The sequence below is a fragment of the Caloenas nicobarica genome, chromosome 2 (genome assembly GCF_036013445.1).
Source record: "Caloenas nicobarica isolate bCalNic1 chromosome 2, bCalNic1.hap1, whole genome shotgun sequence".
Taxonomy (NCBI): domain Eukaryota; kingdom Metazoa; phylum Chordata; class Aves; order Columbiformes; family Columbidae; genus Caloenas; species Caloenas nicobarica.
Genome location: NC_088246.1, coordinates 28227297 through 28250110, shown reverse-complemented (window position 1 = coordinate 28250110; position 22814 = coordinate 28227297). Strand labels below are relative to the sequence as shown.

The 22814-nt window shown below is 39.5% G+C and overlaps 1 protein-coding gene across 7 annotated transcripts in view; it reads left to right on the top strand.

The window, feature by feature from the left end:
* The first annotated feature begins 486 nt into the window (after window positions 1-486).
* The window catches only part of ICA1 (islet cell autoantigen 1), a 73880-nt gene continuing 51552 nt past the window's right edge, over window positions 487-22814 (top strand). For 6 of the 7 annotated variants that reach the window (XM_065627613.1, XM_065627612.1, XM_065627618.1 and 3 more), the window contains exons 1-5: window positions 487-601; window positions 14253-14290; window positions 16833-17004; window positions 19005-19077; window positions 20626-20749. In XM_065627613.1, coding sequence (XP_065483685.1) covers window positions 14274-14290; window positions 16833-17004; window positions 19005-19077; window positions 20626-20749 — 386 coding nt within the window. In that variant the 5' untranslated portion in view covers window positions 487-601; window positions 14253-14273. Of the gene's footprint in view, window positions 602-1313; window positions 1410-14252; window positions 14291-16832; window positions 17005-19004; window positions 19078-20625; window positions 20750-22814 lie in introns of those variants that run through there. The other variant, XM_065627614.1, reaches the window with a different exon arrangement.

Below are 22814 nucleotides of genomic sequence, written 5' to 3'. Positions count from 1 at the left end.
AGCTTAAAATCCACCTCGAGTACTTAAAACAGCTCTTACAAAATCCCAAATGACCCATGTCTGACCTGAGCTCAAAACCAAGACTCTCCTGATCCCCCTCAATATTGACACCCGCCTGCTATGTTACAGGGCCTTTTTCTCCAAGTTTCCACTTCCTTGATAAGGCAGCCAAAACATTTTAATATTTCCTTGATGCTCCTCGTGGGACACCTGCAGTCCCCAGCAGGCTGGGGCTGAGGAGAAGGGCGTGGGGCTTTGATCGAAGTGGTGAGGGGAGCCCCACAAGGGCCAGAAGCCGGGGAGACCTTCCCGCCGCGTTCTCCTCAGGCCTCTCTCCGAGCGCGGCCGGGGAAGGAGAAGGAAACGCGGTCCCGGCCGAGGACAACGCCAGGAAGCCGCCGGCCCCGGTCGTGTCGGACCTGGCAGCCACCGCCCTCCCGCCTCGGGGGCTGGGCGGGCGGCGGCGGCTCCGCCCCGCTGCGGGGGCCGCCCGCGCCGGCTGAGGCGGCTCCGTTCGGCGCTGTGACGCCGGCGGCGCTGGAACACCTGGCGGGGCGGTGGCGGCGCCTCCGGCTCAGCCCTCCCCTCGGCCGCCGGCAAGGTGAGTGCGGGATGGGGGGTCCTGCTGGGCTCAGTGCCGGAGCCTGCCGGGGAAAACGGGCTCTGCCAGCAGCTGCTGCGGCCGGTGTCGGGCAGCGCCGGGTGGGCGCCGCCTCCCCCGCCGGCTGCCCGCCCGCCTCTTGGGGGGAAGGAGGCGGCGCGGCGGCCGGGCCTGAGGCGCTGGTGCCCGTCAGGGCTTGGCGGCGGGTGCAGCCGGGGCCGGACCTGTCCGGGAGTGAAATTTCCGAGGCACAAGATGGCATCTGCTCCTCCTTTTTGCCAGGCGTTCCCCCTCCCGCCGTGCGGTTATCTCGCCATGATTATTGCATTTATCCGTTTCTGCCTCCCTTCCTCCCGCGCATCCTCCTTGGCGCTCTGCCCGCTGGAAGCGGGGAGGATGGGGCGGGAAACGGCCGCTTCTCCTCAGCGGTTCCGGCTCCGGGCCGAGGTGCGGGGTGTCCGGCTTGTCCGGCTGCCCAGTGTGTGTGTGTGTGGCGGCGGCGGCCCGTGTTTCACCTGAGGGCTCGGGGCCGGCTGCGCTGGAGACGGGGCAGGGCTGCCGGTGGTGAGATAATGTCAGTCATCACACCAGGCAGCGAGGCGTTAACAGCTAGCGAAATTGGAAATAATAAAAAAAACCCCCACAAACAAAAGACCAAAAACTTCTAATTTAAACTTATATCTTGTGAAAGGCTGATCTTGATAATCAGATTTGATCAGCATCCATCCACCTGGCACATGGATGTTGTTTACCCGTTCTTGTCGTTTAAGAAGAAGAAGGGAAAAAAGAGAAGTACTTCAAAACTCAGGTCAGTTTCTAGTGAGCAGAAGTGGTGAAGGGCACCGTGCTCTTTTATTCACTGTGTGCATGTTCAGCACCAAATGTAAATAAGTCTCCTGTTCCACACTGGTTTGTGTAGTGCTGATAGCCTCAAGGTCCTGCGTGGACTCTCTTAAAACAGTAATTTGCTTTTGCATCAGTTATAATTTGTAAATGCAAAACTGAATTGGGTAATCTCAGGGGTATGTCATTTAACCCCCTACCCTCAGGTCACGTTGTGTGGCTATTTTAGAAGCTTAGTATTGGAGTCGTTCTTTTGTTTGTTTATAATATTTTGCACCTGTCTGCAAGCCTTGCTTTAAAGCAATGTGACCATTTATTCATTTATTTCCAGGAATTACCTCTTTATTAGTTTTTTCCCCCCTCTCATGTTTTATTCTTTTTATTGTCTTTCTTTCAGTTTCTGGATGGATTTTATTTAATTTGGGTCTCAGAAAGCAGCTGTGGCTCTTGTTCCAGATCAGACTTCTTGGAAGTAAACTGTTCTCATGTTTTGGTCTAGCAAGGCTGTTGTTGTAAAGAAAAAACTGTGTTTAATCACTTTTCCAAAGTGTTGGCCAGAAAAAAAAAAGGCAGGGTGGGTTTTGGAGTCTGCAGTGCAGACTGTGTTTTGTTATAGTCTTGCATCTGATTTTCCTGGTATTCTCCTCTTTTTCCACTTTGTCCATCCAGGGTTCCCGAGGAGTGAGTGGAAGTACCACTTGACAGTGCTCTCTGCTTGGCACTGATATAGGAGTCGCAGTTCTTAGCAGTACGTAGCATGACATCCAGGAGCATCTCATTTAGACATTAGCAATGTTTTATACTGCTCTTTGAGTAGGGTAGCCTATTGGTTTAAACTGAGTACATTTATGATTTAAGATTTGTGGTAATACCACTGCAGAAGGAATTTAGTGTAAAGCCACAGAGGTCTTCTTTTGTGTAGCAAACTGCCATAACTGGTATAACCAGTCACATTTTTTCCCATGGCAAGCTCTAGTGGAAGGTGATGTGGCAGTTAAATGCTACCAGACCTTGGTCTAAATGAGTTTCTGAAGCTTCTTTGCTTTCAAAACTTCATGGATGAAACATTGTTATTTCCAGAAAGGTTCAAACAACCGTATACTCAAGAGTTAGATGCGTGTAACTGGAATTTGCTGCCTTCTCAATGGAGGAAGAATTAAGTGCTTTTTAGGTAATGGTGATTTCTTCCATTGTGTTTGTGGGAGCTGAGATTCAAATATGCACGTTACTGAAGGTTTGCAGGTTCAAGAAGACCAGTTATGACTGTATGGAAGGGGGAAGGTTTCTTGAACATTTTTCTTTCACAGATCATATTATTGTGATGTGGAGGGAATAACAAAGCACAAAATAAAATTCCTGTTGGAACCTACTACAGGGCTTGGTTTTTTCCCATTAGCAGAATTTCAAGCCCACCCAGCTTGCCTGTTCTTCTCTGTTATCCATAGGGCTGGTAAATTGCACTGATGAATTCCCAAGTAACCTTTTCTGGAAGAAATGAATAATAACAGCTCTTTTCACTCTTAAACTAGTGTTGAAAGCTGTTGGTACAAGTTGGCAGAAAAAAACCATGCTAATATCTCAGCTAAACTAAAAGGCAATAGATGTCCTCGAAGACTCTTTAATACTTTTTTCAAAATCTCCTCCAAGAGTGTTGCTCTGAAGTAGTTGATTCTTCGAGATATTTTGCCCCTTCTCAACCATAAAATCACTCTAAAGACAAAATTATGCCACGTGACGGAGAAGCATTAAAAATACAAAAGCCCAGAGAGTGAAGAATGTTAAACAAAGAACCGAGCAGTCAAGAACAGTGGAAACATTTTGATCTTTTACTTGTTGCTGGTAACAATAGTCTCACAGCAGTTTTTCCTGTGGCTATTGTTAGCCATGGCAAACCAAGGGACGTTTTGACCGGTTGTGCAATCACCTGCATCAACCTTGGGAACTGCCTGTTCCGAGTCACTGAAACAGTACTCGGGTCCATCTTGCGAGTAGCTTCGTAGGGATCACCACAGCTCTAGGAACAGTTGGCTGGGGTGCCAGGATCTGAGAACAGTAATATAAGAGCTGAGTGGACTGTGCATCCATCAAGAATATACAGCCCATATTGATCATGCTGTTTACTCAAAGGGCGGTGAAAGAAGATCACCCTATATTGTTGTTGCTGTGCGTGCTAAAAATCTTTTGTTAATCAAATCTCTTATCCGTGGATGTGAAATTATCTCCTCAGGGAATCTAGAGAAAATTATTTTCCTCTGTTCCCCGCCCCAGTATTGTTTCCCTCGGGTATAATAGCATTGCTTCCTGGCTTCTGCATGGATGAAAAGGGAGGAGGGAGGCAGAAACTTGAGAGCGGTGACTGTGTCAGCAAATAGGTTATGCAAATAAGAGAGCCATTGCTTTGAACTTCTAAAATATATTTGTTCATGTTTATTATAGTATACATGTGAAAAGAGTTTCATGATTTTTTTTTTGTACTTCCACTGATTTTTCTCATAGGTTCTACAAAGAGAAGGTTTCCTAAGATTAAGACTCTAAGACTGTTTACGAGTAGAATGTGTCACAAAACCCATCTTCGTATTGTCTTTTATAATCTATGCACAGGAGATGTTCCATATGGCATCTTCTTTAATAGTATTTGGCTACTAAGTTTAAAAATACTGTTTTTTAAACTAAGAGAACAAATGTGTACTGCAAAACAATTTGATAGTCATTTCAGAGAACTGAAGCAAGTCTGCATTTAGAATGAGATTAAATACTGGATTGCATATATCTCCAGCTTTGCTCATTTGCAGAGTGAGATTAAACCTGCCACTCAATGATTTATATTCAAATTATTCTTTCATAAAACACACATAGTAGTTACAATACTTACCTGGTTCTTTCCTAAGGACATTTGCTCAGTCTTCTTCAGAAGTGTAAGTGGAACACTAGAAGTCAAGTAAAAGATGTTATGTGAGGGCAAACTGATACTCTGTGCTGTTCTTATATTATTTCACAGTAAGCAGCTGAAAAAAATCAGTATAATCTGAAAAAGTGATTTAAAATTAATTTTATGTGTAATTAAATATCCGTGTATTTATGTAAAGGATGAAATTCCCCCTGCAAGTTAATATATCTAGAAAGGGCTATTGTTTGCATGTCGATCTTCCAACTATGAATCTATGAACGTTTATTTGAACTATTTTGTTCTGAGACTACATGTACTATGTCATGACTACATGTGCCATTCTTATTGGCGTTTTTGAGATAAACCACTGTTCTTAGGAATTTGTCATTCAACTGTTTAAAAGGAAAACAAAACAAAACCAGCTCCAACTGTCATTTCAATACGTTATGCTCTAGAAAGAAGGAGATCATTTGTGCCTGTAAGCCTGGCTTGATAGTCTTTGGAATAATATGATAGACATATAGTATCAAACAGACATTAAGTTGCTTTTTAGAGAGGAATACTAACAGGTGACTTCGTCCTTGCACTTCGTGGGAGCAAAACCAGGTTTTAAAAAACGTGGTGATATAATGACAAATTTCCACTTCTTCATGTTGGCTAAAACTTACTTCTAACCACTCAAGTACTGAAAACCAGTGCAGTCCAGATGGATTGATACTCTTAAGTTCTAGGTGTAAGTGAGCAATAAATTTCCAATGTGCAAATTTGCTCTGTTTATCTGTCGCTGTCTTCTTTTAACTTGTACATATCAGAGTCGAGAACAGAAAAATATGAAGACTAAATGATAGCATAACAGGGCCCTGGATATCATTCCCTGTTTAGACTACACCAGGAAATTAAGCAGAATAATTTTCTATGTCAATTGTGTGTTATGAAACATTAGAAGCATAATAATTGTTTTTGGAATAAAGTAACTCTTAACGGTAGCTCTCTGCAGTAGCTATTGGTCATCTACCCTGTGCAGAGAGAATTAAAGGTTAGTGTAAAATTCAGTGAAAGGCAGGTCATTATAATGTCAATAATACTACTATTCATTTTGTTGGATGTGCTATTTGCAAACAAGTGCCTAGGTAGTGCACAAATGACAGAAAGAAGACCCAAACCATCCAGATTTCCTCATACTTTGTGCATGGTTTCTAATGGTGCAAGTCATTATTTACACATTCTTAGTCATTTAAGATACCTGCCTGTATTACTGTGGTTTGTTCTCCACACAATTTACTAGATTGGAAAAGAGGGGAAAGGGAGTGTTATATTGGTTCAAACTACTGCTTGGAAAACAGACTCAAATTTCTCCGATATTTCAGTTGTTTTGAATACATGTTTGGGGATTTTCTGCATGTCATTTTAATTTTGTTTTTAATTTTTTTTATCCTTTGAAGGAACAAGACAAATGAATAAATGGAATGGAATAAATTAACTTTTTGCTGGGCAGTCTCATTAACTTCAATAGAGAGGAGCAAAAATGGGAAGAAATTGTATATAGAAATGTTAGTTCCAGTAGTGCTTGCAGTGAAAAAAAGTTGGTTCCAATGATCTTATGGGATGTGGCTGTGTCCCAAGCACAATGTGTTACTCAGTACACTGCTGAATCTCTTTTTCCTAGTAGTTCAACAGATCACCATGAAATCCCAGTTCTAAGAGAAGTGGAGTAGAAAAGTGCTCTTACTGCATGATTTAGCTGTGTAGTTCAGGTGCTTCTTGCAGAAACCATCATTTCTGTGTGCTCAGAGCACTGTGGTGAGGCTCTGGTTCAGGTGCTCAAAGTTGCCCTTTGGAAGTTCTATTCGCTATTTGTACAGGGGCTTAGTATTGAGAGGCTTATGTGGTAATTTAGGCACCCCAGTTAGATAACTGGGGTCAAACATCACAAATTTATTTTCCCATCAGCGCCTCCGAGGTGTATGAATATAGCAGGAGTCCCTCTCTGTATAACAGATGTCGTTTCACCCTGTGCTTCTTTTAAGAATGTATGAAACTTCTTTCTAAATGTCAGCTCCTAAAATAGGTTGAAAGAGTAACTCTGTTGATACAGGTCCCTTATAAGATTGCAGTATTTCTTCTCCTGAGAAGCTATGGATAATCTGTAAGATATACACTTCACAGGATAAATAGGAAGGCTGTGGATTTGTCTGAGACAAAGGAATAGAAAAAAAGTCATAGTGGATGGAAGGAACTGCTAATGCAGCAGTTGCAGACCAGTTCTGCAAACTTTTTGAATTAATAACAAGTGCATCAGTGAGTAGTCTAACAGAATGAAAATACTCCTGGATTTAAAGCTAAGCGTGGATGATTCTGCAGGATTAGAACATCAACGACGAGCTATAAAAGCTTTAGAGGAAAAATTAAATCTTGTCATTTGTCATATTGGTATAACTTAAACTCTAGATTCATTTTAGCTAAATTACAGTGGTAGATGTTCATGTAGTGAAGAGTAGGAGTACTTGTAAGTCTGTGTGTAATCTTGATGCTAAATGCCTCTACAGACCCAGACTTTTCACTCTTTTCTTGCATCAATATGCATAATTCGGATCAATCAGCTGCTCTGTTCTCTTTTGCTTCGGAAAGGCAAAGTGAAACATGAAGCTTCTGGTCTGCATGCTTGTAGACAGACACCAGAGAAGACAGAACTGTGTCCTGCCTCATCTTCATCTTGCAGTGCGACAACTTCTTGCTTTGGAGGCCCATTTACTTGATTCAGTTTGATCACAGCTTCCAGGGAGCAGAGTGGGGGAGACAGGTTGTCAGCCAAGAGCTGTTGGAGGCACAGATGGCATCGATTCCCTCACCTAAGCACATTTTCTTCCCTTCAGAGTATTTTGCATAAATGAAGCTATCACTCTTAACTTTTACAGATAGAACTCCTTAAAATCCTTCTTATTTTACTTAGTAGCACTTTAGTGCATTAAAAGTTTATTGGAAAATTATTCATTTTAATAAAACTGCTATATTAAGTAAATCAAATGCAATGCATGATTCTGCCGTATTTGAAGTTATAAATTGAAGCATTTTTCGGGTACGGAGCGTCTGTTAGGATTTGAAGAACCACAGAACATATTAGTTGCTTTGAAAGGCCAGTAAACTGAGAGGACAGTGCTACCAGTGAAAGTGCAGATTCTTCTGTGTCTTTTTTGATGGGCACATGACATTCACATAAGGGTTCCTGAATTCTGCTCTGCCTCTCGTCCAGTTCCCTTTTGTTGTTTCTGGATGTGTCTCAAAAGAATGTGTTGCTCAATCTGTCTTCCTACATAACTATGCTAGGTCATCTTTAGATGTTAAATTTCATCTGTAGATCAGCATTTGTAACATTTTTACAAGGATTTCAGCTCATCTCTTGGTTCTGAGAAGTTGTGATTAGATTAACAGTTTGTTTTGAGATACAGTCTTCACAGTTGAAAAGATTCTTGTTTGCTGTCTCTGGTTTCTTCTTGCTTGCTTCTGGATCAGTTCACTAAGCTAAGAGCATGGTAAGAGCTGTATAACCAATGCTCAGCCAAGGAGAAATACTTGAATTAGGGGAAAAGATTATTTTTTAAATTGTTTTCCTCATAACCTAGGAGAGCATTAAGATCTGAACTTCACTTTGCCATGAAACTTCTCATATTTACACTCACTGGAAAAGAGAAATTATCTGAGTGATACTGATATACAGAATTGCTTATTATCAATTTAGCTGTTGGAGAGAAGGCACTTATACCATCTCTGTAATGAACCATCTTCAGATACTATTCATATAAAGTTGTTCAGCTCTTGGGAAATCAGGCAACTTAGGCTGAAGCAAAAAATTATTATATAATGAAGATAAAAAAGAGAAGCAAGCATCTCCAGATGTTGTACAAAGCATGAGCTGGCAGGTAAGCCTAGGGTATGCTGGAGTTTAAGTCACTCAAAGCACCATGAAAGCATTTTCCTTTTTACACAGAAAAATGTAGATGGTGTATTCAAGTGGCCTTGGAGAATATTGAGAATTAGAGGATTTTTCAGAGGAATAGAACTGCCGTTCCCTAATGACAGTGCCCTCCATCAAGTTGCATTCCAGCATCATCACTGATGAAATATCTCAGAAGGAAGGCAGGGTGAAGGCAGTGTGCCAGAAATATTATGAAGTTCTATGTGCATTCCAGCCATTTCGGCTTCTAGTGGAAATAATCTGTGGGTAAACAGCCTGCAACGCAGGTCAACTCTGCCACAGGCACAGAGGTGCCATAGTTGGCTGTTTTCAGGGCCATCTTGGTTCCATCACATCTCATGAACGCAGCTGTGCTGTGTCTGCAGCCAGGCTGGGGCTAGGAACAGTTCAGCTGTATTTCACAACGCCCAGACCAACAGGCTGTGCCAGTCCTCTTTGCTGTCAGCATGCAAACAGGGGGGTTTGTGGAACATCATGCTGAGGTATCTTGGTGGCTCCTCAGAGCTCCTGCTAGGGATTTTCAAGGTTTTGGCAGGGCTTGTGTACCCAGCTGGTTCTGTATGGGAATGGGTATTTCAGCACTGTGGCCCCCTGTGTTCTGAGCAGGCTTGTTATGAATAGGGCCAGCTCAGGTTTAATGCTGAAACTGAGATGGCATCTGTCTGTCTCAAAACACCAGGAAGCACTTGCAAAATTACTGGAGCTGTGTGTGGACTTCTTCAGGAAACCTCATATCCAGCACTGTGCAGCAATAAACACGGATTTGTGTACCGTCAGCTGTATTGTAGCACTGCTTTCCCTAGCACGCTATACAGCACCTGTATTTCCCTGTATCTAGAGTATCCCTACCTTTTGTTTGCCAAGATAAGAGCTGTCTGTCGCAGAGATCACAAGTATTGTGTAAAGCTTTGTCATCAAAGGTAATGGAAACTTTCTGCTACAAATGCTTTCCAATGGGGTGGTGAATGCTATTTTTTTTTTAAGCAGTGTCAACGTAATATTCTTTATTGAAATTTTATTTTTTTAGTCTTAACACACTGGGAAGAAAAAAAGATCAAAAAGTCCCTTACAACAAGCAAATTAAGCTTGTTTTGTATATAAAACTGTATGATAACATAGGTTAATTTTAAGTTTGACTGCAGTTTTTAGGGAAGGTATTGGTAGACTCTAGTTAGTGTCATCTGTTTCCATTGTAGTCATCTTTGGCAAAGACCAATTCTCTTGTTATTTCTGTTCAGGACTATTTCTGTTCAGGTCTTGTTCTTCGAAAGCAAAACAGAGTTCAAAACCTAAAGTAGTCAAAGGTTATGTGCTCAGTCCTGGGTTTCCCTCTGCAGTCTCAGGGTCAGTGTTTCAAGGTTGCAGGGATTCTTTGTTACATTGTTATGAAGTGTTCCTTTTAAATCCTAGATACTTCCTTGGGCTGTTTCCAGTCCGCTTTTATTAGCGTCCCTCACTTTTTGTGGCTACATTTATGACTTTGGGATTTCTTTAAAAAAATCTCACTGCTTTCAGCTATCCCAGATGTTTTTAATCATGTCCTTTGTTACAGCTGAACCAATATCTTACCCTCTTTGGTTCCTGGACTTGGAACAGACAGTAACAACACATGAAGTTAGAGATTATAAAAATAAAGAAATTATGACCTTGTTAAGTGACTGCAGGGGCAACTTATATCGTACATGTAGCAATATCTGAAGAATGAAGACTGTTAATGTTAAGTTTCAGCTATGAATGAAACTAAACAATACAACTAAAAGCTGAAATTACTGTGGATAACTCATAGAAAGAAAACATACTATACTTGGGGTTTTTTTGTGTAGCCACAGTGGTCATGGTGCAATGTTATTCTGCTGTCCATTTACACCATTCTTTTGGAAAGTCTTCTGCATTAAATCAATGGTAGCAGCAAGCTTGCTGCTCTCCAATCTCATCTTCTTTTACATTGTACAGATTTTCACAGAGTCACATAGGTTGAAAGGGAGTGCTGGAGATTACATAGTCCAGCCTCCTGCTCAGCCAGGCCCCAGGCAGGTTGCTTGGGGCTGTGTCCAGCGCTTGCCTCACTGGGCATCTTGTTCCAGTGCTTGTCCCCCCTCATGCTGAAAAATTTCCTGCCTATATTAAGTTGGAATTTCATGTGTTCCTGCTTGTGTCTGTGGCCACTTGTCCTTCCAGTGTGCATCTTTGCAAAAAGAGTTTGACCGTTTGCTCTATTTGCTCTGCATCTCTTACTGGGTAGTTGCAGACAGCAATAAGGCTTCCTGTTAGCCTGGTGGTCTTATAGCTGAGCAAATATATTATGGGATCCACACCCTGATTGGAGGACTCATCCCAATATGCCAGTGTTTTTCTTGGATGGAGAGCCCAAAAATAGACACTACTCCAGATGTGTCCCACAAGAGTCTGTAGGGATTCCATGGGACACCATGACAAAGGCATTGCCAAAATCAGCTTACAACATCCACTGCTTGTCCCTCATTCACCAGAGGCAGTCATCTAACAGTATAATAGAAGGTGGTTGGGTTAGTCATGATTTGCCCTTAATCACACTGGCTCTTCCCGCTCACCTTTTTGTCTTTCATGTGGCTGGGAAGGGGGGTTTTCTCCATGATCCTTCCAGTAACCGAGGGTGAAGTTGATGGGCTTGAAGTTTCCTGATCCTCCTTGCTATGTTTTTTGAAGATGAATATGGTGTTTGTCTTTCTCCAGTCACCAGCCACCTCTTTTGATCACCATAACCTTCAGTAGAACAGAGGAGACATAGTTGCAATGGCAAAAGCCTGCTCCCTGCACACTCCAACATCCATCCCATCTGGTCTTATGGACTTGAGTATGTCCAAATGGCGTAATGTGCATATACTTCAAATGGTATCTGTTAACTCAGTCTTTCTGTAATATAGTTAATTGCCCACACTCACAGACCCTGACAGTAGTCTCGAAGAACTAGGGAGCCACAGGACAGATCTTCCAGTGAAAACGAAGGCAAAAATGTACTTCTGCATTTCCATATTCTCTCTCATGCTGTGGATCTGTATCTTCCTTAGCCTACTTTTTGCTGCCACTGTTTTTTACGGAGTACTTCTTGTTACAGTTTGCATCCCTTGCTAGGTTCGGCCCCAGTGTGGCTTTGGCTTTCCTAACTCCATCCCTGCATACTCAGGCAATGCTTTTGCATTCTCCTGAGTATCCTGTGCCTGCTTCCATCTACTACATGCATTAGTTTTGCATTTGAGTTCATTAAAATTAATCTGTCCTGGCCTTCTGCCACAGATGCTCAGCTTTCTGCCCATAGGAATGGACTGTTCCTGTGCTTTGATGAAGTTGGCCTCGAAGATCACACAGTTGTCCTGAGCTCCTCCTGAAAACCCAGTTAACGATATGACCTATCTAGTAAGACTGGATGTTTCTTGAAAATAAAATCCTAACATTACAAGCTAAAAAAAATGTTTGCAGTAGAACTCAGATACAACCATGATAATTCCTATAATAGCACATAAACTACGTCCAGCTCAAGTAAATATTCCTTTATTAAGTTCCTCTACCTTTTTTTCTAGTTTCAGTATCTGTGTTAATGTATACTGTTTCCATTTCACTAGAGCTTAACTGTGATGCTGAAATATAAAATATGAATTAGTTTACAGTGCTGCTTGTTCTTGCTGTTTAATTGCTGCGGTCTCCCTGGCATGGTTTTTATCTGCACCACCTAGAACTCTGGGACCTTTCATTTTCCTGGCATGTTTTGGGTGATACCACATGCCAGAAGCCGTTTCCAGTAGACAGTGTAGGTAAGACTCCACTTCTGTTCCCTTCCACGCTAATCGACCATGCAACACTATCCCAGCAGGTCTTGTAGCCTCAAATACCATCATGTCATACAGCAGGACAGGGAATACATGCCCGCATTTTCATATTGTGAAAACACTGTCCTAACAGCTGTGATATAGTCCTCACTTCGAATTAAAAATTCCCCACAAATAGTATCTTAAGGACATAGGGGTGGGACTTGGAGGACCATAACTAAGAAGATCCCAGAGTCAAAATATAAGGTCAGATGTTTAGGAAGAAAGAGCATGAGCTATATTTGCAAATGAGAGCTGTTTCACCATGACCCCGATACACACACACATACATACATATATATACATATATTTGTGTGTGTGTATATATATAATTTTTTTTAAGGACATTGGTTTCCAGAAGAGTCAGGTGGACGTGTGCAGTGTCTAAGGTCAGTGCCTCAGACTTGTTCCACATAATATGCATGTTATTCCATCTAGATAGACTGTTTGCTTCCTGTCAAACCAAGTGTGCTGCTCAATAACTGAGTCATGGATGTGCATACAAGCTAAATCCTGTGTTCTTATCTCACTTGCGCACACCTACAGTTGACTTAAGGAGGACCACTATTAAAACAGGGAAGTCAAGCATAAAGGTATTAGAAAACTGGAGTTAATGTTGCCTGTGCGTTATGGCTCTGGAAACCGTAGCAAAGCCATGACTGATGCTGTCCATTCTGTTTATTCTCTGACCCAGTGGTGCTGTAACGCAAACCATCTGAAGCGGTTCTTTCTTGCTCTGTGTTGTTTAGCTGTTGGCCTTTACATTTAAACTCTGCTCTGCAGACGGAGTTATGAATTTTCTCATGGTCTCTCCTTATGAGCATTTCACAAAAAGTCCAATACGGGAAAATTTCCTGCTCTGATATAATCTTGCAGCATCTCATGGAACTTTGCCAGGAAGTTTCACAGGTACTGACAGCAGAGAGGCTAGAATTGGAAACCTGAGTTTTGGCTCCATTCGGCTCCAAAAGGAAGTGCATGTGCTTCACGGCTGGAGGAAGCACTCAGGTTGTTTGCATTCCCTTGTTCGGGTTCCTGCAATCTGTTCAGCCCCTTTGCCGCTCCAGCGCTAACCGTGCTGTCTGTACGCAGCACTGTGCTAGATATGTTTCCAGTGTCACATCTACCCTTTGCAGCCCCTTTTTCTCTCTCACCCAGCTTAGTGCCAAAGTTCAGTTTCAACACCATTAGCTCCTGAGCTGCTGTTTCCATTACTGTTTCCTCAATCAGCTTCATATCTTGGTGCAGCCTGTCGGTGTGTTCTTTCTGTGCCTGGTCTCATCAAAGGCCATTTCCTGGCAGCACCATCTGATGAGCTTCTTTTTGTTCTCGTCTATGATCACGCTGCAGTGTCTCTGCATGCTGGCTGTATACTGGCGAACAGAGTCCTCTCTGAAAGCAGCAGAGCAGAAGGCAGGTGCTCGTTTATAAAGAGTGTCTGGCTTTGCTTGCAAATTTGGCCTGGAAATTGTGTGCTCAGTTACTGGTGGGAAGTGATGTGCATGCCATCTGGTCAGCTCAATATATAGTGGGAGATCTGAGTGTCCAAACTGCAGACATTAAAAATCTAAAGTTCAAAAGCATACAAATCATATTCTATCCTCAGGAACTGTGATGTCCCTCATAGAAAAACCACCTGGTGGTTAAATTTGAAATCCATGGCTCAAGACGTGACATAGCTAGTGTTTTTATAAAATAGATCAATGGGACATGCATGAAAAAAGTAGCTGAACTGTGTTGTGGCTAAAACTTTGGGGAAAATCTTGACCGAGGAAGGTGCCTAGCATGGACAATTTTGGCGTGCCTCGTCAAAAGTCACTGAATTTATGCCAAGTAAATTTGCTTTTGCCTGGAAAACTTGCTAACATAAAATTGGCAACATCAGCAACACCACTTAAATGTGTTTGTTGTGGATTTGAGAATTGTGTGTAACATGAGGAAAGCATTTGGTCCACAGATTGAAAAGTTTTCTCTCGTAACATGATAAACAAGATGCTACAATATAGTAATTTTCTGTGTGAAAAAGTAGGGGTTTTCTAGTGTCTAACTTGAAAATTATATTTTGAATGTGCTTGTATTAACTGATAATTTCTTATTTTATTTAAGTGTCTGAAGAAAACGGGAAACATGGAAGGTCATAAGTAGTAAGTATCTTGGTAATTTTTTCTTATTCTAAAGAGCTAATGGTTTTGGCATGTTGATTTGTCACTGCCTAAGTCTAAGTCTATCACACATTATGTTCTGATGTCTAGTATTTTATGAAGTCACTGGTAGACATTCTGTTTAAAAAGAATAAAAATTAAAAAATGAAAAACTGCCAAAGAATGGAAAAACAAGTGAATTGACTAGATGGAAAAAGCTCATATGTTATCAATTTCCTGCTTAATGGAAAGAAGTTTATCTATGGTCATCAACTTCAGAATAAAATACATCCTCTTTTTAGTTATATTTCCTGATTGTTTAACAAAACCTAAATATGTCCATGATTGCTTGACACAAAATACTTTTTAAAAGGTATTGAGAAGCATCTATCAGTAAAAATTGTCCACTGAATATAATGCGATTATAAATCTTATCTTAAGCATAAACAGGAGCCGGTCTATTCTTCAAATGACATTAAAAGCTGAATTTTTCTGTAGTGGTAAAAGATTATATTCCTCTTATGTGTTCAATTGGTTTATCAGCTTCTAATTCAGGAATCTGTATTAATCCCAGCAATTTTTTGTTGTGAACTCATATTAATAATTTGGTTTTTATTCCTTCCACCATGCCCACAGAATTTCTAGTGACCTCAAGTGAGGTACATATCAAGGCTGGCTGACATCAGATGAATTATGGTGTTTTCTGCACTTGACCGTTGAACTCAAAGATCAGCTATTTGTACAGCTGTAGCACAGGATAAACTGCACAACTAGCCAGACAGTTCAGGTCTCTATACTGCCTTGTGAGCAGTTAGATTTTTTTTTTTGGTATTATTATTATTTTTAAGGTAATGCTGGTTTTATTGAACTCTCATATTTTGTCATAATGTGGGGGATCTTCTTGTTATTTTTTTTGAGGTTGTAGATTTTTGTATTTTAAAGGTGCAGCATATACCAGGTCAATATAGGCTTTACTTAAATTGATAGGCTGAGTGCCTAATGGTTTGTTTGTGCAGAATTCCACGTGAAATGTGGTATGTTTTGCATGTGTTATTTATTTTGTGCTGTAGCACCAAAAAGGCCTTAATTTTAATGAAATTCATAAATGAACGTTTTGGAACTAATGTTTGGGTAGAATTAAACGGGCGAATATCTTTGCTTTTAACATTTGGGGAAGAAGCCAAGAAGTGCTGTATACAAGTGCATTTTGAACTTTGTCCTTGTTCACTTCCAGTTTAATTTCTTACCATCTCTTTGGTGATTAAGGTGCTGTCTCCTAACTCACTGATTAAAAACAACTAAAGCAAGTAACAAATACCAGGGAAACAAACTTCCTTTTCAGGTGAAACTGTGTCACTGGTAACTATGTAGGGCAGATGTGCCACCCTTTTGGGGAACATGTGTATCACTGCCTTGTTGTTTCAGAATGGCCTTAGCATTTCATCACTCGTGTATGTATCTGTGTGTCTCAATAGGTGTGTGTGTTGGATCTGAGGACCTCTCGGGGCAGCATCCCTGAGCTCTGTGTGTTGTATGAACTGACCCCCCCGGGCAGTATCTCAGTAATGTACCCCAGTTTGGCACTCCACAAGTGGAGGGTGTCAGTTGTTTTTTTGTTGTATTTTTTTTTTTCAAAATAAACTCAGCTTCTTTAATTTTCCTGCAGCATCTAATATAACAAGTTTTAGCAACGTTTTACTTCTAAAAATCTGCAAAATCACTTTAGCTTTCTGTATATGCACATGGGGAAAGGGCATGTACTTTTGCAGAAATTAATAATGGAATAACCCTGAATGACATCAAGATTTCATTGTAAGGCTATATTTTCTATTAAACCATCTTCATATGGTTTAAATATTGTGGAATATGGAGTTTATCTTTAGATTGCACTTTTTATTTGGTCTGCTAGAGAAATGCAGAAGCATCTGTCAGTAGAAAATAATACTTGAAGAAAAGATTACCTGTTACGCACCCACAGTTGTCATGTAGTCACTGCATAAAGAAAAATGTGAGCTATCTATCATATCTTGCACATAGCATGCTCAAAAGAAATGAATGTTCTTTGAATTCTTTGCTATTCAATTGTTAAAAAGGGAGGGCAAGAAGTAGTTAAATTCCATTCGTAAAATGAACTTTGTGAAATCCTGACACTGCTGAAATTGCATGAGAATTGCTTCCAGGTTAAGCAGCTCTGCTAGTTCATTTGAAACTCTCCTATTAGTTATATAAAAATAAAAAGTTCATTCATGGGCTATAAATAATTCCATTATGCATTCGGAAAAATTCTTTGCAGCTGATTATTTAGCAGCGCTACACGATAAAGACATTCAATTTGAAAGCAGTGTATTATTTTCTGAAGTAGGATGGGAAATATAGTACTAATTTAATTGCTTTGTTATTAATGCATAATAAGGAAAAGCATGTTAGAAGGTATGTGTCTGCGTGCAAATCCAATATTCTTAATGAAAATGTATTACGCTAGAATGTTAGACATTTTTTTAAGCATCCTATTGAAGTATTGTAATTTTGTTTCCTAATATTCTAGCAATTATCCAAGGGAATTTTATGACCAATATGCTCAAAGTCAAGAAAAATCTGTGGTCAATAAAATGCAACAGAAATACTGGAAAACAAAACAGACCCTTATAAAAGTTACAGGAAAAAAGGAAGATGAACATGTTGTGGCTTCAGATGCAGATCTGGATGCAAAACTAGAGGTTTGTAATGTCTACATAATGTGTATTCTCTGTTTGTTAGTTTTGGAAATTTCCATCATTCCATCATTCCATTCCAATTCATTTCCAGCAAGCCTCTTAATATGTGTACACACAGTATGTAATAATGCATATACTTTTTTATCATTATTTTCTTGTAATATCTTTTCCAATTTTTGCTAAAAGTACCTGTGTAAAAATTGGGAATATAGTGACATTTTGTAACACAAGGATTCACGTGCATCAAAATTTATTTGGAACCTAACATCTCTTGTATTTATTTTTAGGTTTTGGTGCAGCTTTGTTTTGTTTTTTATTAGTTGGCAAGGAGGGGCAGGAGATTGTCCTTTGTGCTTATGTCAGTTATTCTTATCCTCTGCTTATATCAGTTTAAGATGTTTTAAAATAGCATTCTGTGGTTTACAGAAATGACATTCTTTATACAGTCAGAAAATATTGCATATACCAGAAAAACATGCAATATACCGAGAAGGACCAAGGTGTATAGTATGATCTGCTCTCTGGAGCTTTTGTGCAGAATAATGGGTTTTGACATGAACAAAGGAGCTTCTGAAAGTCTGTAAAGTGTAACCAAGAGAAGGAATCCTGCTGTGGGACAAATACAGTCCCACTGTCAGTATCCTCTACCCCACTGGAAAAAAAAAAATTAAGGTTCTACAAATTGAAGAGCTTGAAAGACTTTGACACAAAGCAAAAGATAGAGAATGGACTTCTGAAGTGTAACAACTGAGTTAAGTGTACAGCTAAGTTTTATCAGTATTATTTTGTTACATAAGGGTAAAGTTTTTGCCTTACTGCTTTTCTTGCAGTTTCTTAGAAAATCGTTGATTTAGGATTTTCAGTTTATTTGAGTTTTAGCTGAAATACAAGAGGCTGTTTGACAGCAAACAAATCTCTGTAGTTCCAGCTATAAAAATTGATAATTTATAACGTGATGATTCTAGCTATGGGGTATTCATGAATGGTTATAAATCAAGATGTAAAACAAGCTGGAAGGATGGAACAATATTTTATAAATATATACCTGAGTTCTTCCAGGCTTACTGTATTGCAGATTCGTCAGGAAGGTTGCTTTCTTAGCTTAGATGGGATTAGAAATAGGGAAACTTATGTTTACCAGATAAAATACTACAAGCATGTTTTCACTTGAACAGCTTCTCAACCACAAGTCATGCTCTCAGTTTAAAAAACAAGACCCCTGTAAATGTCCAGAAAGTCATGTAGTTGCAAAGTTACTGTGCCAGTAGTCCATTTTGCTTATATTTATGTAATGCTTGATATAGTGGAGTTTATGTTTGAGTTACGTATTGGAGGTTTTAGATAGGCAGAAAGAGTAGTAATTTTTCTGTTGTCTAGAAACAATCTCCAAACTTAGTCAAGACTGACCTTTTTTTTTCCCCTCCAATTCCTTTGGAAACTGCTGCTTTATAAAGTTGGTTAGAAAAAACAGAGCTATGTTAGTAAAAAGTTCAATTTAAATCCATAACTTTCTACGTTGACCTACCCATGCAAGTTTGTTCCACTGGACACTGCAGTATTAAAAATTCAGTATACATATTGCCACACATGATAAACATGATAGACATTTTGATAACTTCTTGCTCTGCTGTGAATTTTTTAGAAACAAGGATTTGTACATCTTTATATGTATCCAAAGATATCAATTAAATAAAAACCCAACATGAGTAGTTTGGTTAACTGTCAGCTGTTCAGAGTAGATCTGTTTCCAAATTTTTTTTTGTTTTTATTTCCCTTTTGTAAGTTATGATTGGTCTGTAGTTTCAGTGAACAACTCAATTGAAAGTAAAGCACAACTGGTAAGGAAAAATTACTTTTGAGCTGGAAAGATTACTCATTGTTCAATAAGAAAATAGGGATTCCTAATAATTTCTAAAAAAAAAATAAGCTCTTTCTTGTATTTTAATCGTGTTTCTTGCATACGCTCACGGCATGGTTTTTTCTGTATTTTGTTTCAATATCAGCTGTTCCATTCGATTCAGAGAACATGTATGGAGTTGCTGAAAGCAATTGAACTGTATCAAAAAAGGATTTGTTGTAAGTATGATCAAATACAGTAGTTAAAATGATAAGGAGGTCTGCATTATGGAATCATTGAACAAGTGAAAAAGTAAAAATGAAAATGGGGAGCTACTAGTTTCATCATAGTTATTAATAAAAATAAAGATAACATTCCTTGCAGACAGCTAAAGGCAGACTTGCTTATTTGCTTCAAGATCTCCTAGTTTTTAAGTTTTACGTTTGAAATGATGCAGTGATAGGTAGCACTAATCAGGGGAGAAAGTATGCTTTTTAGTTTGTTGTGGTGGGGGTTTTTTTTCCCACTACTTGCTTAGCTTGTTTAAATTCATAAGTCTCTTGTCTTGTTCCAAACTAGTATATTTTTTCTTTTAAGTCAGTGTTGACTATGAAGAATATTGGGCTTGTTACTAGTTTTAGAATTAAGTAATGCATGCTATTACAATGAATTTGGTAATGCTGACTTTGCTTTAACAGGTCAACAGTAATTAGTGGCAGTCTTTAGTAAGAGACAGGGACCTCATCTGGGAAGTTTCAAACAGCAGGTTGCATTAAATGACCCTTAAATGTTCTCCGTTATCAGTGTTGTTTGATTCTCTGCTGCTGTGATTTCTGGCCTGGAAAAGAGAATCCAGCTTTGGAGACATCTTTCAATTTAATTTCTTTTGTGTAATGTTATCCATATTTTCTTCAGTCTTTCCTTTTTCTCTTGCCTGTCTAAAGTGAGTTAGAAATAGTGGGAAGAAATTGGCACTGTAGGAGACAGCCGCCTTGGAAGACTAATAGATGAGGCCATAATGAGATGTTTCTGTAAGGATGTGAGGCCATGAAGACTCATGGTACCTGTTTGGAATTAGTCAACAAGTCAGTGTAAAACCACTTTTATTTTTCTTCACCTTCTTGTCTAAAAAACAATCAGTTAATTTCAAATAGAAATATTAAGAATATTCAGATATTTGAAATACAAATTAAAAAATAGTGTTTGAATTGTGTAGAGTGTTGAAGTTGCGAAGTAATCATGCAAAGTAGTTTCAAATTGGATGTTCTCTAAATTTAAGTACTAGATCTTTTCATACAAAAAATTCAGTTCTGTAGCCAAGCATGAAAAATAGACAGCAAGAGAAAAGAAAGTGAACAAGCTTTGGGTAGTATAACTCAGCTTTAGCAAAAGTGTTCTGCCAAAATCAGCTGAGGCAGTCCCGGTGGTAAAAAATTATTTTAAAAAAAACCAAAACAAAACTAAAAGTTACTATATTCAAGATTGGGCCCTTTATGTAATCTAAGCAATTTAATTATTTCGATCAAGAAAGAAATAGCATGTTTTTCTTGATGTCTTTCAGCAACAGTGGAATTTTGTGATTCTTATTGATTACAGCAAACCCATCAAAAAATGTCTCCAGGAGATCAGATCTTCTGTTTAATAAAAGCAGGAATTCCATGAAATTATTTTTTTTTTCTGTGCTGCTTGGCTTTAGAGTGACTTAGCCTGTTTGATATTAGGCCAGTTTTAAAGCTGTTAGGAACCTATTAAATAACATGTTTGACCACTCATTTATTTTTCGCTAGTTCTGTCTCAGGAAGAAAGTGAATTGGGGAAATTTCTTCGATCACAGGGTTCTCAGGATAAAACGAGAGCAGGAAAAATGATGAAAGCCACAGGAAAGGCCCTCTGCTTTTCTTCTCAGCAAAGGTACATGCGTCAGAATTACTGTCTGATTTACAAAGTACATGATAATGATTCACCATTGGCATAGTTCATTTCGTCATTTGAAAAGTGTGAGGAACCAAATGATATGGAAGTTATTACTGACCAAACCTGCTGTAGCATTGGCAATATTACTGGCTTGTTCTGTGTAGTTTTTCCTGATCCTGTGGTTTGTCTTATGGACCTGCTGTGTGTGTGTATCTCCAGCTCCTCACTTGTTGCTTGTTCAGCTCAGCAGTTCTAAAGCTGCACAGGCACATCTGCGTGGCCTGATGTAAAGGAGCTGATGTCAGGTCCTTCTCCTGCTTGGTGGCACTTCTCACTCTGCAGAGAAATGCTACATCAGGCCTATTGTGGAGGTGCTGGGTCCTGGGAAGGCAGGGAAATGGGTAAGGGAATACCATTTTCTGGTCCACGGAGTCTCATGCCTCAAGCAGACCGAGGAGAAAGGAGGAGTCTGAAAGCCATTTTCTTCATTAACTTTACACCATGAAGTCACCCAGGAGAAGACCCTAGATCCCCACCGAGCTCATGTAGGTTGGGTAGGTGCAAATCAGTAAAAGCTAAGGAATACAGAGGGACACATATACACACAAACATATGCTGTTATCCAGAGCCCTGGATGTCTCACTGACTGTATGTTCGCTTTAGGAGTTTAAACGTAACAGTACTTGAAGGCATTATGGGTATTATGATGGTTTTTTAAACTGTATTTGGACTATGAAAGTTTGAAAGTCACCCTCATTTGCAAGGGAGTATTCTGTTCCATTATATTCTGCAGGATTTTTTGGGGCTTTTAATTACTGTGATACTTTCCAGCTTTAGCTTAACAGTGCAGCTGTTTGGCTCAAAATAAAACATTGCATACAGAGCACTGAGAATTTCATATGTTTATCTTGGGCTAGGGTTTGATCATTAGCACATCCAGTAACAGCTATGAGTGGGATCTTTAAAACACATGTAAGGCACCTTTGAGCAAAAGCTCTGATGATTTGCTTCTTTATAAAGCTTAACTGTTTATAGAAATATCACTGCATGATATGTCTACATAAACTGCATTTTCCTGTGAATGGCTGGGTAAATATTTGTCGAGTGAAAAAAAAAGTGGAAAAAAAAAGCGCCACAATAAGAAGTTCACATCTATCTCTTACTCAATGCATTTCTAAGGCATCTTTTTAAATAAACACACACAAAAATAATACCAGTTGTTTGTCCATCTTCAATGTAAGCTTGAGGATGGCTCAAGAGAAGTTGGGACTGCTCTTATTTATATTGCATGCCAATAGCTAGCTCAGTAGCTGGAGATCAAGAAAGCACAATTTGCTGGTTACTGGAGCTGAAATTAAAAATTCTCTTATGATTAGGAAGACGCTAAGTAGCACAGTAAACTAACTCTATGCTGGAGTGAAACGGATTGAACCCATTCCAGTGAGGTGGCTGCTGGCAACCAAGAGAAAAGCAGTAGCAGCAGGAAGAAGCAAAGTAAAGTTGGAGTAATGCTCTCTAGTTCTGAGGTCCCATTAGGAACCAAAGTGATGGCACAGGGAGGACAACAGTGTCCCCTGCTGCCTTTCTGAAGTGTAGTTGCTGGAAGAAATATTGAAGAAAATGCCTAAATCCTTCCAAAAGATAAATGTCTTTCTAAGGAATTGTTCAGATTCCTTAAAAAAAAAAAAAAAAAAAGAAAAGGAGGAAAAAATCAGATCATTATCTACTTGACAGATGATATCTTTATTTACATGTATATTTGAAGATTGAAAAGCTAAAGGAAATGCTTTTTCTGAGGCTTAACGTGACAACCCTGATACATCTGTGCTATGTATCCAGTAATAAGGTACCTCAGGTAGATTTTTAGAGTTGTTAAATGCAGGTTGCAAAGAGGCATGTTAATAGCATATGTACAAGCATCTTGACTGACTAAAATACATATTCACATTAGAAAAAGTTTCTTTTCCACTCATGTAAATGAAAGGTCTTGAATAGGAAAGTTACAAACACAATATTCATGTAAAATTATGGTATTCATGTGTACCCCAAACCAACTGTAGAA